Source organism: Anguilla rostrata, chromosome 12 (genome assembly GCF_018555375.3).
Source record: "Anguilla rostrata isolate EN2019 chromosome 12, ASM1855537v3, whole genome shotgun sequence".
Lineage (NCBI taxonomy): Eukaryota > Metazoa > Chordata > Actinopteri > Anguilliformes > Anguillidae > Anguilla > Anguilla rostrata.
This window is the reverse complement of record NC_057944.1, coordinates 17,958,746-17,971,656: the sequence shown is the minus strand read 5'-3', so window position 1 is coordinate 17,971,656 and position 12,911 is coordinate 17,958,746. Positions and strand designations below refer to the sequence as shown.

Sequence of the window (12,911 nt, the reverse complement as noted above, 5' to 3'; positions counted from 1 at the left end):
CAAAAGTGAACAGATTCAAGAATCACTGTGATGTGCACTCAACTGTTTAATTAAGTAATGTGAAGGAAAGTATGGTGTTGTCTTTCAAAATTGTTTAGGTTTTAAGGCACTACAGTCTAGCACATTTCTCTGGAAGCCACATATTACACAAATCATCAAGAACTGATCCCATAGTGTTTTTTTTATTCGGTGAACTTTTGGTTTTTAAAATTAACTTAAAGGCACAACAACAGCATGTCAGAGGCATATTCCTCCTAATTTACCCCCAGAATATTTTATTATCATGTGGCTTGTTTATGTTTTCCTCAGGGGCAGAATCTTAAGACAATCTTGATCAGCAAGGAATGGCTATTTATCTTATATTTTACATACTTATTTGTACCATGTAGATATGACCCGGTTTGTATACTGGTAAACATGGAGGGTGACCGTGACCAGCAGAGGGCAACTCTGGAAGAATTCACAAATTTTGATTTGTGAAAAGGGCAAGAACCCTCATGTGGGCCAACTGTGCAAGTGTAACCAACAGTACATTTAAATTCCATAACAGCACCTATAACAAACTGGTCGGTTTTACTCAGCAGAATATTATGTCTACCTCAAAACTGGTGTGTCAGTATTGCTAGTTATGTGTCTCATGAGGAACACTGAAAACAGCAGGCTAGTAACATTCATTTTCCAAAGAGAAAAGCTCTTTTAGTGCAAATAGTGTATGTTGAGGGAGATAAATCATAAAGTCAATAAATAAAAACATGAAATATACACACTTTAATATCACATATATTTTAAAGACCAAAATTATGAGTCATTATTTCGTGGTACATTCATTTTCTAAAAGAAATATATATATATATATATATATATATATATATATTTTAACTAAATCAAAAACCGTGATTAATTTCCAAAGCCGAATTGAAATTGAACCAAACTCAAAAAACACTAATCGCTCAGCACTAGTAATAGCTAACATTCTCATAAATGTGCACATACACCTATGATATCATGAGAAACTTTTGTACAGCTATATGACATGACGAAGAGAATATGTACTAGTAAGCAAGTTACTTAGGAAGGATAAAATTCATATGGTGTGCATGGTCCGTTTGCTTTCTGATTTCTTAAATAATTTTTTTGTAGTAGTAAGAATCGTAGCACGGTGAATTTCCTTGCAGAGCCAGCTGACTTCAGTGCTTGATCAGGTAATGTTTTGTAATGTAATGTTTCACAAACATAAAAACGGAACCTTTGTGTAAATGTTACTATGTGTTCAACCAGCCAGTTGCCAGAGGAACCTTTCCAGAATGCTAACTCTAGCTCTCATTTGACCCATACAGTTCTGGAACATTGCTGGATGAGGCTGCATGTGTGAAAAGGGCTTATAAGAATTATAAAGTCTGTAATGGGTTTTTCCTTTCAAATATTTTTTATTGTCACATAACAATTTATTGACAGTTTGTTCTTTGTATGTTCTTCCATAATCGTGTGTATTGCTAAATAACACCCAGCCCTGGAGATTCAGGGACCTGCTCACATGTCACATTCATGTTGGATTTATATACATGCATGGCCTGATTTACGAGTTTTATGCACCCAACTATGAAATAAATGCAGTTACAGTTACATTACATTACATTACAGGCATTTAGCAGACGCTCTTATCCAGAGCGACTTACACAACTTTTTACATAGCACTTTACATTGTATCCATTTATACAGCTGGATATATACTGAAGCAATGCAGGTTAAGTACCTTGCTCAAGGGTACAACGGCAGTGTCCTTACCCGGGAATCGAACCTACGACCTTTCGGTTACAAGCGCAGTTCCTTACCCACTGTGCCACACTCCGTCCTTTAAGTTAATAACATATTTGAATTATATCAGTACTGAGTACAAGAACATGTCATATCACTACATATAATGAATGCAATAAAATGTGTATTTTTTGGCCACAGTTGAATAAACCAGTTGTAGGCCCTAATGGTAGTTCAAAATAGGGTCAGCCAACTAAGCGTGCCACAGAGTGCAATAATTTTCATCAAGTGAGCGCAGGCTTATGAACATCATTTCTTCCATTTATATATCTTGGATACCTTGTAAGTTAATATGTAAGACATAAAATTCTTATTTCACATATTATGGATCTCTGGTCCAGTCAGATCTGGGTCAAATATGTATTTGTTTTGGATTTGAATACTTTTCTGTGCTCTATTGATCTTGCCTGGTGTAATTGAGCCTGCCAATATGACCAGAAGCCGGGGTTTGCACTTTTTGAGAGTATTTTATTGGTTCCAGTGCATCAGACAAGACCAGTAAAGCGTAGAAAAGTATTTTAATCCAAAACAAGGTCTGGGTCCAGTTATATTGCGTAAAATATACATATATGTTGGGTATAAAATGGTGCAGTGAATCATTGAGATTTCACATCTGTTTTACCCATTATATGTTTTCTTGTATTTTGCTCAGGTCTGAATAATATTATATAACATTTTGGAAGAAAAATACAGAACAGTAAACCAAAACTAGATGCTAAAATGGCAAATATTTCTACAGCTACAGTGAACTTTCCAGGTGAGCTGAAATAAGCTGGTATAAAGGTGATCCAGACTGCACAGAATATGAGCATGCTGAATGTGATGAATTTGGCTTCATTGAAGTTGTCAGGCAACTTACGAGCCAGAAAAGCTAAAGCAAAGCACAATATAGAGAGGAGACCAATATAACCCAGTACAGCCCAGAACCCTACTGCTGATCCTACATCACATTCTAGAATGATCTTTTCTTTGTAGTGCTTCATGTTCTTGTTGGGGAAAGGAGGGGATATTGTTAACCAAAGCACACAAATAAGGACCTGTATGAGAGTGAAAGCAAGAACACTCAGTCTCTGCTGGGGCGGCCCAAACCACTTCATCACATTACTGCCTGGAAGTGTAGCCCTGAAAGCCATTAACACCACTATTGTTTTCCCCAGAACACAAGAGATGCAGAGAACAAAGGTGATCCCAAATGCAGTGTGGCGCAGCATACAAGACCACTCAGAGGGCCGGCCGATGAAGGTAAGAGAGCAAAAGAAACACAGTTCTAATGAAAAGAGCAGCAGGAAGCTGAGTTCTGAGTTGTTGGCTTTCACAATGGGCGTATCCTTCTTTATAAAGAACAGCACAGCCACAAATGCAGTAATACATGCTCCAAATATAGAAAAAATAACAAGCAGGATTCCCATAATTTCGTGAAATGACAGAAATTCGACAACCTTTGAAACACATTGATCTCTTTTAGCATTAGACCAATATTCTTCCATACACTGAATACAGTTATTCGAATCTGTAAAGAAATAATATCATTATTAGAACCATCTGACAGCGATGGCTGTACAGTAAAATGAGCATATACAACACAATAAAAAAGTGCAACTTAGACTGGTTAGAATTGACTACCTGTGGTATTGCTGATTTCTCCCTCAGCACAGGGCACACAGTCATAGCAGCAGACAGGCCTTCCTCTCTGCACAGCTTTACGGGTGCCTGGGGGACAGCTCTCACTGCACGCTGACCTGGGTTTCTGTACAACATGCTTCAACTGTCAACTCAAAACACCCATGTTCAATGTGATGTGTAAGTAGATCATAATAATTATTTGCACTACTTTATCATATAGATATGGAGCCCATTTTGTGAGATTTGTCATAGTGTCTGTGGCATTTGATCCCCCAGAGCAGCGGATTTGTCTTGTCTGCACTGGCTGGTGGAGAGAGCACACACTTGGGTTGCATTATCTAACCAGCTCAGGTGCTTAAATGTGTGTTCCTCTCCACGGTTCGGGGTCCAGACCAGGAGCATACGCAGAGAGCGAGTTTTGATTTTCGTTCGTGTAGTTTCAGTTTTGTTTTTCCCAGCAAGAGCAGAAAGTTAAAACTGCCACTGAAAAGTTGGAGGAGATTGTCTGCTGAAAAGCGGGCCAGCTATGAGCGGTGAACTGAAATAGTTACTGCTCAGTTTGGCTTTCTTTTGTCTTTAGTATTTTAGTTTGTTGTTTTAGTTTATTGTTTTCGCCCGTAACCTGTGAGGGGGAAGGGTGAAGATGTTGGTTTATTTGATTTCATGTTTGTGTGGATGCGCTCTCTCTCTCCTTGCGGCAACTAACGGTGCACTCCCGGAACTGCCACATATCCTTCTCAGGCGTGTTACACTTGCGTGTGACAGTGTCATTTCCTGGGGAACAGTAAACATGGAGGAGCAGATAATTGTGTTTTGTTTTGAAATTGACTTTGAATGTGAAGATCTTAGCTAGGCTATTGTGAATACATGCAGCCTACAATCAGTCATTCCTCTGTCACAGAGGAGTAAGCAAATGCCGTGTATGTATTAGCTAGCTAGCTCTGTCTTGCTTGCTAGCGATTGTTCTTTTTAGCTGGCAAGAGAGATAAATAGAGCTAGCTGTCGCTGGCCACCTATATCTTTTGCTGGCGAATATGTACACAATCGTAAATAAATGGATTCCTAGCTTCTGTCAGGATTTACAGTACTCCTTGAGTACCCTTGGGTATATGCCATCAGGGCCTACTGCCTCGTTTGTCTTTAGTTTATGTAATTTATCCAGTACTTCTTATATCTCAATATCTGCTTAGACATTCTGACTACTGACTATGCCTTCCAGTGTATTAGTAACCTCTTTTCTAGTTAAACTCTCAACAAAGTAACTATTTAAGGCATTCTTATAAAGCAATGCCCCTTCTTCATTTCTGATACACATGACCTTTTCCTTCACTTTGCTATTCCTACTATAGTATTGAAAGAAACATTTAGGATTACTTTTTGCATCTTGGGCAATTTGCCTGTCAAAGAGCCCCTTATCTTCCTGTCGTTCTTTTTTAACCTCTGTTTTTAGCCTGCATTTCACAATGTTCAGCCTTTGTACTCTCAGTGCTTTCGTTTTTATATATCTGATACAGTTAATTTTCATTTTCCCAAACTCACCGGTATAGCTTTATTCATCCACTGAGGAGAACCTGCCCCACTTTTCATTCTCGGTCTTGCAATCAACAAGTTGGGCCCAGACAATATTACTTAAATTTCCACGCATCATGTTAAAATGGACTCGTCTAAAATAAAACATTCTGGCTGTAGAGGTGGCCTTGTTAATTTTCCAAAATATATCAAAACTAACTCCAGAATGATTGCTAGTCCCAAGTGGCTTGATTACCTCTATGCTAAAAATTCTGTCTGGATCATTACATAGCACCAGAACCAGAATTAATATCCCTCTGACAGTAGGCTGACATACTGTCCCAAAAAGGTCATTTATAAAATCTAAAAGTTCTTCCTCACTTTTTACTTGTTCGGTTATCAATTCTTAATTAATAGCAGGGTAATTGACGTCACCCATAATAATAGTTTTGCCTTCCTGACAAGCTTGTTTTATGCTTTCAAAGAGCTGTGAATTTACACTGCTGTCGGAAGCTGGAGGCCGCTAACACGCCTACCGTAAGGCCCTTTTTGTTTTCCCCATGACCTTAATCTAAATATTTTCACTAGGCATGAGCGGGTCAATTCTGAAATTTCCTGTACATTAAACATTTCTTTTACATAGAGGTCTACACCCACCACTCTTAATGGATTTATCCTTCCAAATGAATTTGTACCCCTTTATATTATATTCATCACCCTCCTTCTCCCCAAGCCATGTCTCTGTAATCCCAACTACATCATATTGATAGCAGCCTCATGTTCCAAAAATTTACTTCTAGCATTTAAACAAAGACATTTCAAATTATTACTACTACACATCCTCTCCCGTTACGCCACGTCCCGCCATCCCAAACCACCCTTACTAAAATTTTGCTTTAAGAAGATTTCATTTGTGTTCGCAATATTATTGGTAGCCTTGACAGCTTCCATCCAGACAGTCTGCACCCACCTACCCTTTTCTCTCTCTGACCTCCCTGCCTCCCAGGTCCCTAGTTTAAATAATCCTGTGCTACCCTAAGGATACGCTGGCCCACTGCAGCTGTACCCCTCTGGTTCAGGTGCAACTCATCATGCATGTACAGGTCACTCCTGTCAGAAAAGGAGTTCCATTGCCCCATAAACCAGTACTCGTCTTTCCTACACCAGGTTTGTAGTCAGGTGCTAAACCTCTAAATAAAACTTTGCTTCCCTCTGCTGGCATGTGGCACCGGTAGTATTCCAGAAGAAACTACCGTGGAGGTTCTGCTCCTAATATTTTCTGCTAGCTCCACAAATTTGTCCTGCAGAACCTCAAACCTACCCTTACCTATGTCATTTGTTCCTAAGTGAAACATGACCATTGGATCCCTCCCAGCTCTGGCCAGGAGCTTGTCCACACGCTGCTGGAGATCTACCCTGGCACCAGGCAGGCAACACACCGTACAGGATTCCTTTTCATGCAAACAGACTATGCTGTCTAACCCCCTAATAACCGAGTCCCCCGCTTTCACCAACCGCCTTAACTGGGAGGATGTGGCCATCTAGGTGCCCAGTGGCTCATCAGTCCTCCCACTCTCAGGTTCAAGAGCCTGGTTCAATTTCTGCAAGGGCTGGAATTGGTTGGACACCACCAATCTTTTGGACATGCTGCCCCTGTGTGGTGTACATGCCCTTTTCTATGCTTGTAACCTACTCTCACCCAACTATCTTTCCCTGCATGCTCTGGATGCTCCACCCTTCCCAGCGGTGGCATGCTCACCAGTTGCTTAAGGGACATGCTACCTAGTTGCTAGAACTCTACCAATTGCGAACTGTTGTATAGTCCAGCAAGCTGACCCTCAAGGTAGAGGATTTCTCACACTGGGAGTATATTCATGATGAAGATCTGCAATGTCGATGAAATGTGCACAATTTTACAATGCAAATTAAACAATTGTATTACTGACCTATTTGCCTATGTGAGGGAACTGGTTATATCTGATGGTATTTAACCTCTTAAGGCACAAGCCAAATCTTGCCAATCCTTGCCCATTTAGGGGGTACCCTATTTAAAGCTTCATAACTCCAGATGTGAACACCACAAAGACTTGAAAAATGACATTTGTGCAATTTACAATACTAATGCAGATTAGTTTATATTCATAATTTTGGAAGAAATAAAGTGCCACAAATGCAATTGTTTTGACAAAAAAACAAAAATAAATTTGCACTTTTTAAGTTTGCAGTGAAATACTGAGAGATTGCATATATACAGGAGGTTTGCAAACTATACATGTGCTAGGTCAAAAACTTCTTGACCACAAGTTCATAAAATCTAAGGGTGGATATGTAGAACTACTATAGATGTATGAAGCAAAAACTAAGCAGTGTACCCAGCATCTGCAAATCTATCCAAAATGTCTAAATTATGCATTGCTGTAAATCATAACATATCCACGTATTTCACTACAAATCAACTGTTTTGACTCAAGAAAATCACTGTTGCATAATTTTCAAATGGGAATTACAAGCTTTCAGTCAGTACAGTGGTCTAAAATAGCTAGGTGTCCAGAAACATATCCAAAATCTCTCCAAAATTGAATAAAATGCTTTTTGTCCATTATAAAGCATATAAATGAGCCCCTTATGAGGGTTTAAGATGAAACATTGCTATCAGATTAAAAAAATAATGCAAAAATATTGTCACACAATGCGGTACAGTACCTAAATGTGTAATAATTAACTCGTGTGTATTTCTATACTCTGTACTCTCGTGTGTTTTCTCGTATGGGGATGAGACAACATGAAAACAATTTTCACCCGTCCACCACGTTTTGGCAATGTTCCAGCTCTGACGTCATCACTGTTGCATGCTTCACAAAAACTATTACACTTCCATCTAATGCTTACATTACAGTGTGAAATATTTACATTATATAACACCACTAACTTATTTAAAGATACTCAATTTCAAAAATAACAAAAATAAGATATTCTCACGGGAAGTTTTTTAGGAACAAAATAAGGTGCACATGCATAGATGCAATGTTATTGCGTTGGTCTGCACTCCGACAGGTTCTGCGCCAGAACTTGATCCATTTATACCAAAAGATGCTGGCTAACTCTACCTATACAGGTATCAGCTGCTCCTCCATGTTAATTGTTCCCCAGTAAATGACACTGTGACAATGACCCGTAAGTACATGCTGTAATTTGTAGATATTATTAAGTATGTGCTGTAATTTGTAGATATTATTTTCTCAGGAGAATGCAAACTTTTTACAAGAGAACGGAAAGGTTTTGTGACATCTCACTAAAGTATTATTTTTTCCCCCCTCAACCATGTCCCTTCAGGGTAGTGGTAACCAACCCTGTTCCTGGATATCTACTGTCGTGTAGGTTTTCACTCCAACCCTAACAAAGCAGAATTCATTCAACAGCTTAGTATCTGCATTGAGCTGCTAAGTCAGGTTTGGCAAAAACATCAATTAGTGGATACAAATTATTGATACCATACCTTTGATAGCTCTGGACTTTCTACAGTAACATTATCGTCTTCCCTCACATGTTTGCCAGTTTTGTCCTGCTGCTTCTTTTATTTATATAAGCTGCTGAACTGTTTGAACTGAACTGTCATATTTAATTATTTATCTCAATCAGTGCTAATAGCTGCACACAGGTATACAAGCGCATGCTGACATCAGACCACCTTTTCATGCTGTGCATAAGCACTTACCTGTTTTTGTCCACCAGTCCAAACCATAGTAACCGGGCTCATCACAAACTGCTGCCCAGCTGGTAAAGAAGCATCATAGTAGCCGACCACTCTGAACTTTACTGCACCATCAGGACCAAGCTGCCAGTTCACCACTTCATATCTGGCCACTGGGTCACCATTCCTGTCAAAAAAGACCTTCTCTCTAGTTCCCAAAGTTAAGTTAACTTCTTTCAGAGCCTCAAGTACCTGTAGAGAAACAAAAATTTTAGCTGAGATAAATACATGAGTGGATTTTTTCATATTGAGGATTTTATTAGCTTTGTAAGAAGTGTTTATTTATTTACCTGCCAAGGCTCTGTATTCACACTGTTTGTACAGCCTTGATGGGGTGTACATGCCAACAGGCCATGTAGAGAATGAGCAACAGCGTATACTGCTTTGTAAACATTGTTGGAGATTCTCAGCTCTGATACATCAGTGTATTCATTTTTCACTTCAGTTAAGCTCTCAAATCCCGAGCACGGATTCATGTGAGGTAGATTGTTTTCATTTGTGATGGAACATTGAAACACATTTTCCCAAAAGTCTATGACAACAGTATTATTTGGGTATTTTGATGGGTGAAGTTTCAACAAAAACTCTTTAAAGCCATGTATTTTGCCTTTGGGGACAGCAAAGCCAATAGATCCTCCCAGTATGCTGAAACTTGTAGGTGTTACTAGATTGCTTGCTGTTATCCAGCCTTCACTGCCAACCATTTGGAGACCTGTAATATTCTGAAGTGTCAGCTGCTCCAGTAACTTGATCATTTCACCCTGACCAAGAAATGCTACAACTACCTTTGCAGTACCTCTTTTGATGACATCTACCACCTTCAGTAATTTCTCTGATTCTGTCCTGTAAAATTTCTCAGAATACTCAATACAGATCCCTTCTTGTTGAGCAGCTTTTATAAACGTGGCCATCCCGTTGTTGCCATAGTCACTGTCACTTCTCACTGCTCCTATCCAGGTCCAGCCAAAGTGCTTCACCAGCTGAGCCAGTGCTCTGCTCTGGTAATAGTCACTGGGAATGGTTCTGAAGAATGTGGGATATTCTTTTCTGTTGCTCAGACATGCACATGTAGCAAAGTGGCTGATCTGAATACAACACAAAAGGACAACTTCATCGTAACTTTGTATAGACAATAATTCAATGTATACTATAGTCATTTTATAGATAATGATGCAAATATATTATGTGTGTGAGTATCTGCAATATGTCTGTGTGTGTATGTATCTGTGTGTGTGAGTGTGTGTGTGCGCGCGTGGGTGTGTGTGTTTGTACATGTGCCAAGTCAGTTTTTTTACATCTGTTTCATTTCTCCTCATAGGTATAATGTTCTTCAACCATCATTCTATGTTTACTATGCTTCTTTGGAATGTCTTTTGCCCATATATATCACAATCACCCCGCAAATGTTTTTATTCAGAGCAACTTACATTACATTACATTACATTTCCACTTACACAAGTGGAATATAAAAGAAAGAGTTCTCTTGGGCTCTGGTATATTGTCTAAGTTGCATGTCAGTTTGCAATATCCACTACATTTTAAGAATGAGAAAAAAGCCATTTCAACACATATAATGTGAATAATATATTTTACATATATAATCTGCAAATGTCTAGAGAAACTCTGTTAAAAAAGTGGCAAAAGCTATTCAATTTTCATTTGCAACTTAAATGTTATGTAAATTAAAATTAGTACTAATACGTCCACATTAATGAATCTGGGGATTCTGTAAATTATGCTATTTTGGTCAATAAAGTTTAGTAAATTGTTTTCAACATTAATGTTTCTGTCACAATACATCATACTACACCTGTCAGAAGAATGAATAGTTTGCTAGGGACTAATTTGTGATTGTTGGAAACATATAATCACCAAAAATAAATTTGTAATTTCAGAGGACTTTCCAAAAATGTTTTTTTCCCAGAAACATATAATATAAATTTAATATTTTCTGTTATTGCTATTCACACAACATAGAAAATGCTTTCTCTTTTGCTACTTTAATGTTTAAATATCAATGAATGGTTACTTCTTTTGCTGTAACTGTAAAACTAAAACAACTTACCACTGGAATTTGAAATAATCCAACTGTTGCAGCAATTGCAATAGTGGTAGTAGAGCCTGAGTCTCCAATGATGGCCTGCACTACGGCTGGTGTGGAGCAAGATGTGTCGGTCAGTGTTTCCTCATAACCATTCATCAGAGCCATGGCTGCTTGTATAGAAAATGCTGCAGAGACACAGGTGTCATATATTTTATATCCAAGAGATACTCCTGGGAGGAGGTCAGTTCTGTTGTTTATTTCTTCAATGGCGAAGATCATAGTTTGGGCCACCCGGAATTCTCTGAAAATGACTCTAGAAATGACACATTAATACTAATAATAACTATTTTATCATATTTTACTCATTTCACTCTTTGAAAAGTCATTCATCACATATTTACCTAGCAGGCAAACCTAATGCAGGGTAACATATATAGAGTAAATTCAATAGCTTACATTTTTCACATTATTGATATTACTCTTAGGATTGTTGGAATTACAAAAAACATTATCATCAAATTACCACCAATACAAACAATTGTTGCAGGTTAACCTCACCGAGAGCATCTCAGCGGTTCTGGTTTGACGTCATATTTGATGGTTTTGTCAAAAGGAGTTTGGTGCAGGGAGAAGACTCCGCCGATGTTAATGTCTCCATGTTGATAGAAGCTGGGCTTGGCTGCTCTCCCCAGTATTCTGCATGGTGGGGTCTGTGCTGCAGCCCAGAGGACTGTTAGTGCCAGCAGAATGATCTTTAGTGCCATCCCACTGTACATCTCAGATCCAGCACTGCTGTGTACCTGGTTTAAATACAGCAGTTTTAATTCTCCTTTGATCCGTGAATCTCAAAGGTGGGGCAAATCGCAAAGCAACAGAGGCAACAGAAAAAGTAAATCACAATTTGAAGACACTGCAATCTTTGTCTATTCTTTTCAGTTTAGTTATCTAATGTGCTTATTTGACATTACAAATGGACAAATAGTCTGAAATGCTTATGTCTAGACTGTGCTTGAAACTTCGAATAAATCATGGGCTCCAGTTTTATTTGTTTCTTTAGGATCCCCTGCACTAAAAGTCTAACTTGCTCCCATGATCTCTGGGCACAGCCACATACAGCGAATCAGCATTTCCGTTGCCTTCCCACATTTGATGCACAGAACTGGTATATAATTGTTATATTTATTCAGTTTTTCTGGGTGACATAAATATGCATAAGCAAATTACGTAGTTGTTTAACACGTATATTTTAACGTATATATTGTGTTTGTGTTTAGGCCTCCTTGCATGCTTCTGTCCATTCTTCAAAAGTAATTTCCTCTTGCCAGTCCACTCTTGACTCTTCAGCTTAGATTCAGACGACTTTGAGGTTTCAGATACCAGTAGGTCATATATTTCAGATATAATGCCTTTTGTATGGCAGTCTTTTGACATCATTTGCTCTAATGTGGACTGGAAAACAATTGTCAGCGATCGATTTAGCTACAATGAAACTTCTAATTTGTAAATTTAAAAAAAACATTTTTGTCAGAAGTACACAAGCTCTTCACATGGCATTCGTATTCCCTGACTGGGCTTGAAAATATTTTTTTGAAAATGAAAATGTCTCATTTCTTTTTCAGCCCTAATTTTGAAGCCCCCATCCAATCTACCTGTTGTGAAATGTTCATTAGACCATATCAAACAGTTCACATGTGGTTAAAGTACAGATTCTCAGCTTGTATTTGATGGCGTTATAGGGTACACTGGTTTCAACAAGTAGAAATTACAGCAGCTTTCATACACAGCCCAGGGCACCATAATGTTTTGGACATATTAACATTATGTAAATGAAAGTAGTCATGTTAGTACTTTGTCACATACATCTTGCATACATAGACATCACCAGGTGCTGACTCTATCTGGTGATGCTCTGCTGGGCCTGTGCTGCATCCATCTTTAGCTCCTGCTGGTTTGAGAGGCTAGTTGCCTTATGTTTATTCTTCAGCATATTAAACGCATGTTCATTTTGATTCAGATCAGGTGCCTGACTTCAAGAATTTTCCAGTTTTTGGACATCCATTTCATATACTGAAGAGAACCCCTAAGGCAAGCCGCCCCGAAACATGCAGGAGCTGAAGACGGCTGCGTACAGGCCTGGCAGAGCATCTGAGAAGATACTCCGCTCCTGGT

At 38.7% G+C, this 12,911-nt stretch overlaps 1 protein-coding gene across 1 annotated transcript; it reads right to left on the bottom strand.

The window, feature by feature from the left end:
- Nucleotides 1-2,243: 2,243 nt before the first annotated feature.
- On the bottom strand, nt 2,244-11,518 carry LOC135236673 (extracellular calcium-sensing receptor-like). Its single transcript, XM_064303157.1, has 6 exons — nt 11,301-11,518; nt 10,764-11,067; nt 8,989-9,783; nt 8,663-8,890; nt 3,439-3,562; nt 2,244-3,325 (listed from the first exon to the last, which is right to left on the bottom strand). The coding sequence occupies exons 1-6, from the start codon at nt 11,516-11,518 to the stop codon at nt 2,412-2,414; spliced, it is 2,583 nt and encodes an 860-aa protein (XP_064159227.1). The 3' UTR covers nt 2,244-2,411.
- Nucleotides 11,519-12,911: the final 1,393 nt, after the last annotated feature.

Coding starts and splice junctions, on each gene's coding strand:
- LOC135236673 (XM_064303157.1), bottom strand. CDS start 11,518: ATGTACAGTGGGATGGCACTAAAGATCATTCTGCTGGCACTAACAGTC. Junction 11,068..11,300: donor GAACCGCTGAGATGCTCTCG/GTGAGGTTAACC, acceptor TTAGTATTAATG/TGTCATTTCTAGAGTCATTT. Junction 3,326..3,438: donor AGAAATCAGCAATACCACAG/GTAGTCAATTCT, acceptor ATTTCTTTACAG/ATTCGAATAACTGTATTCAG.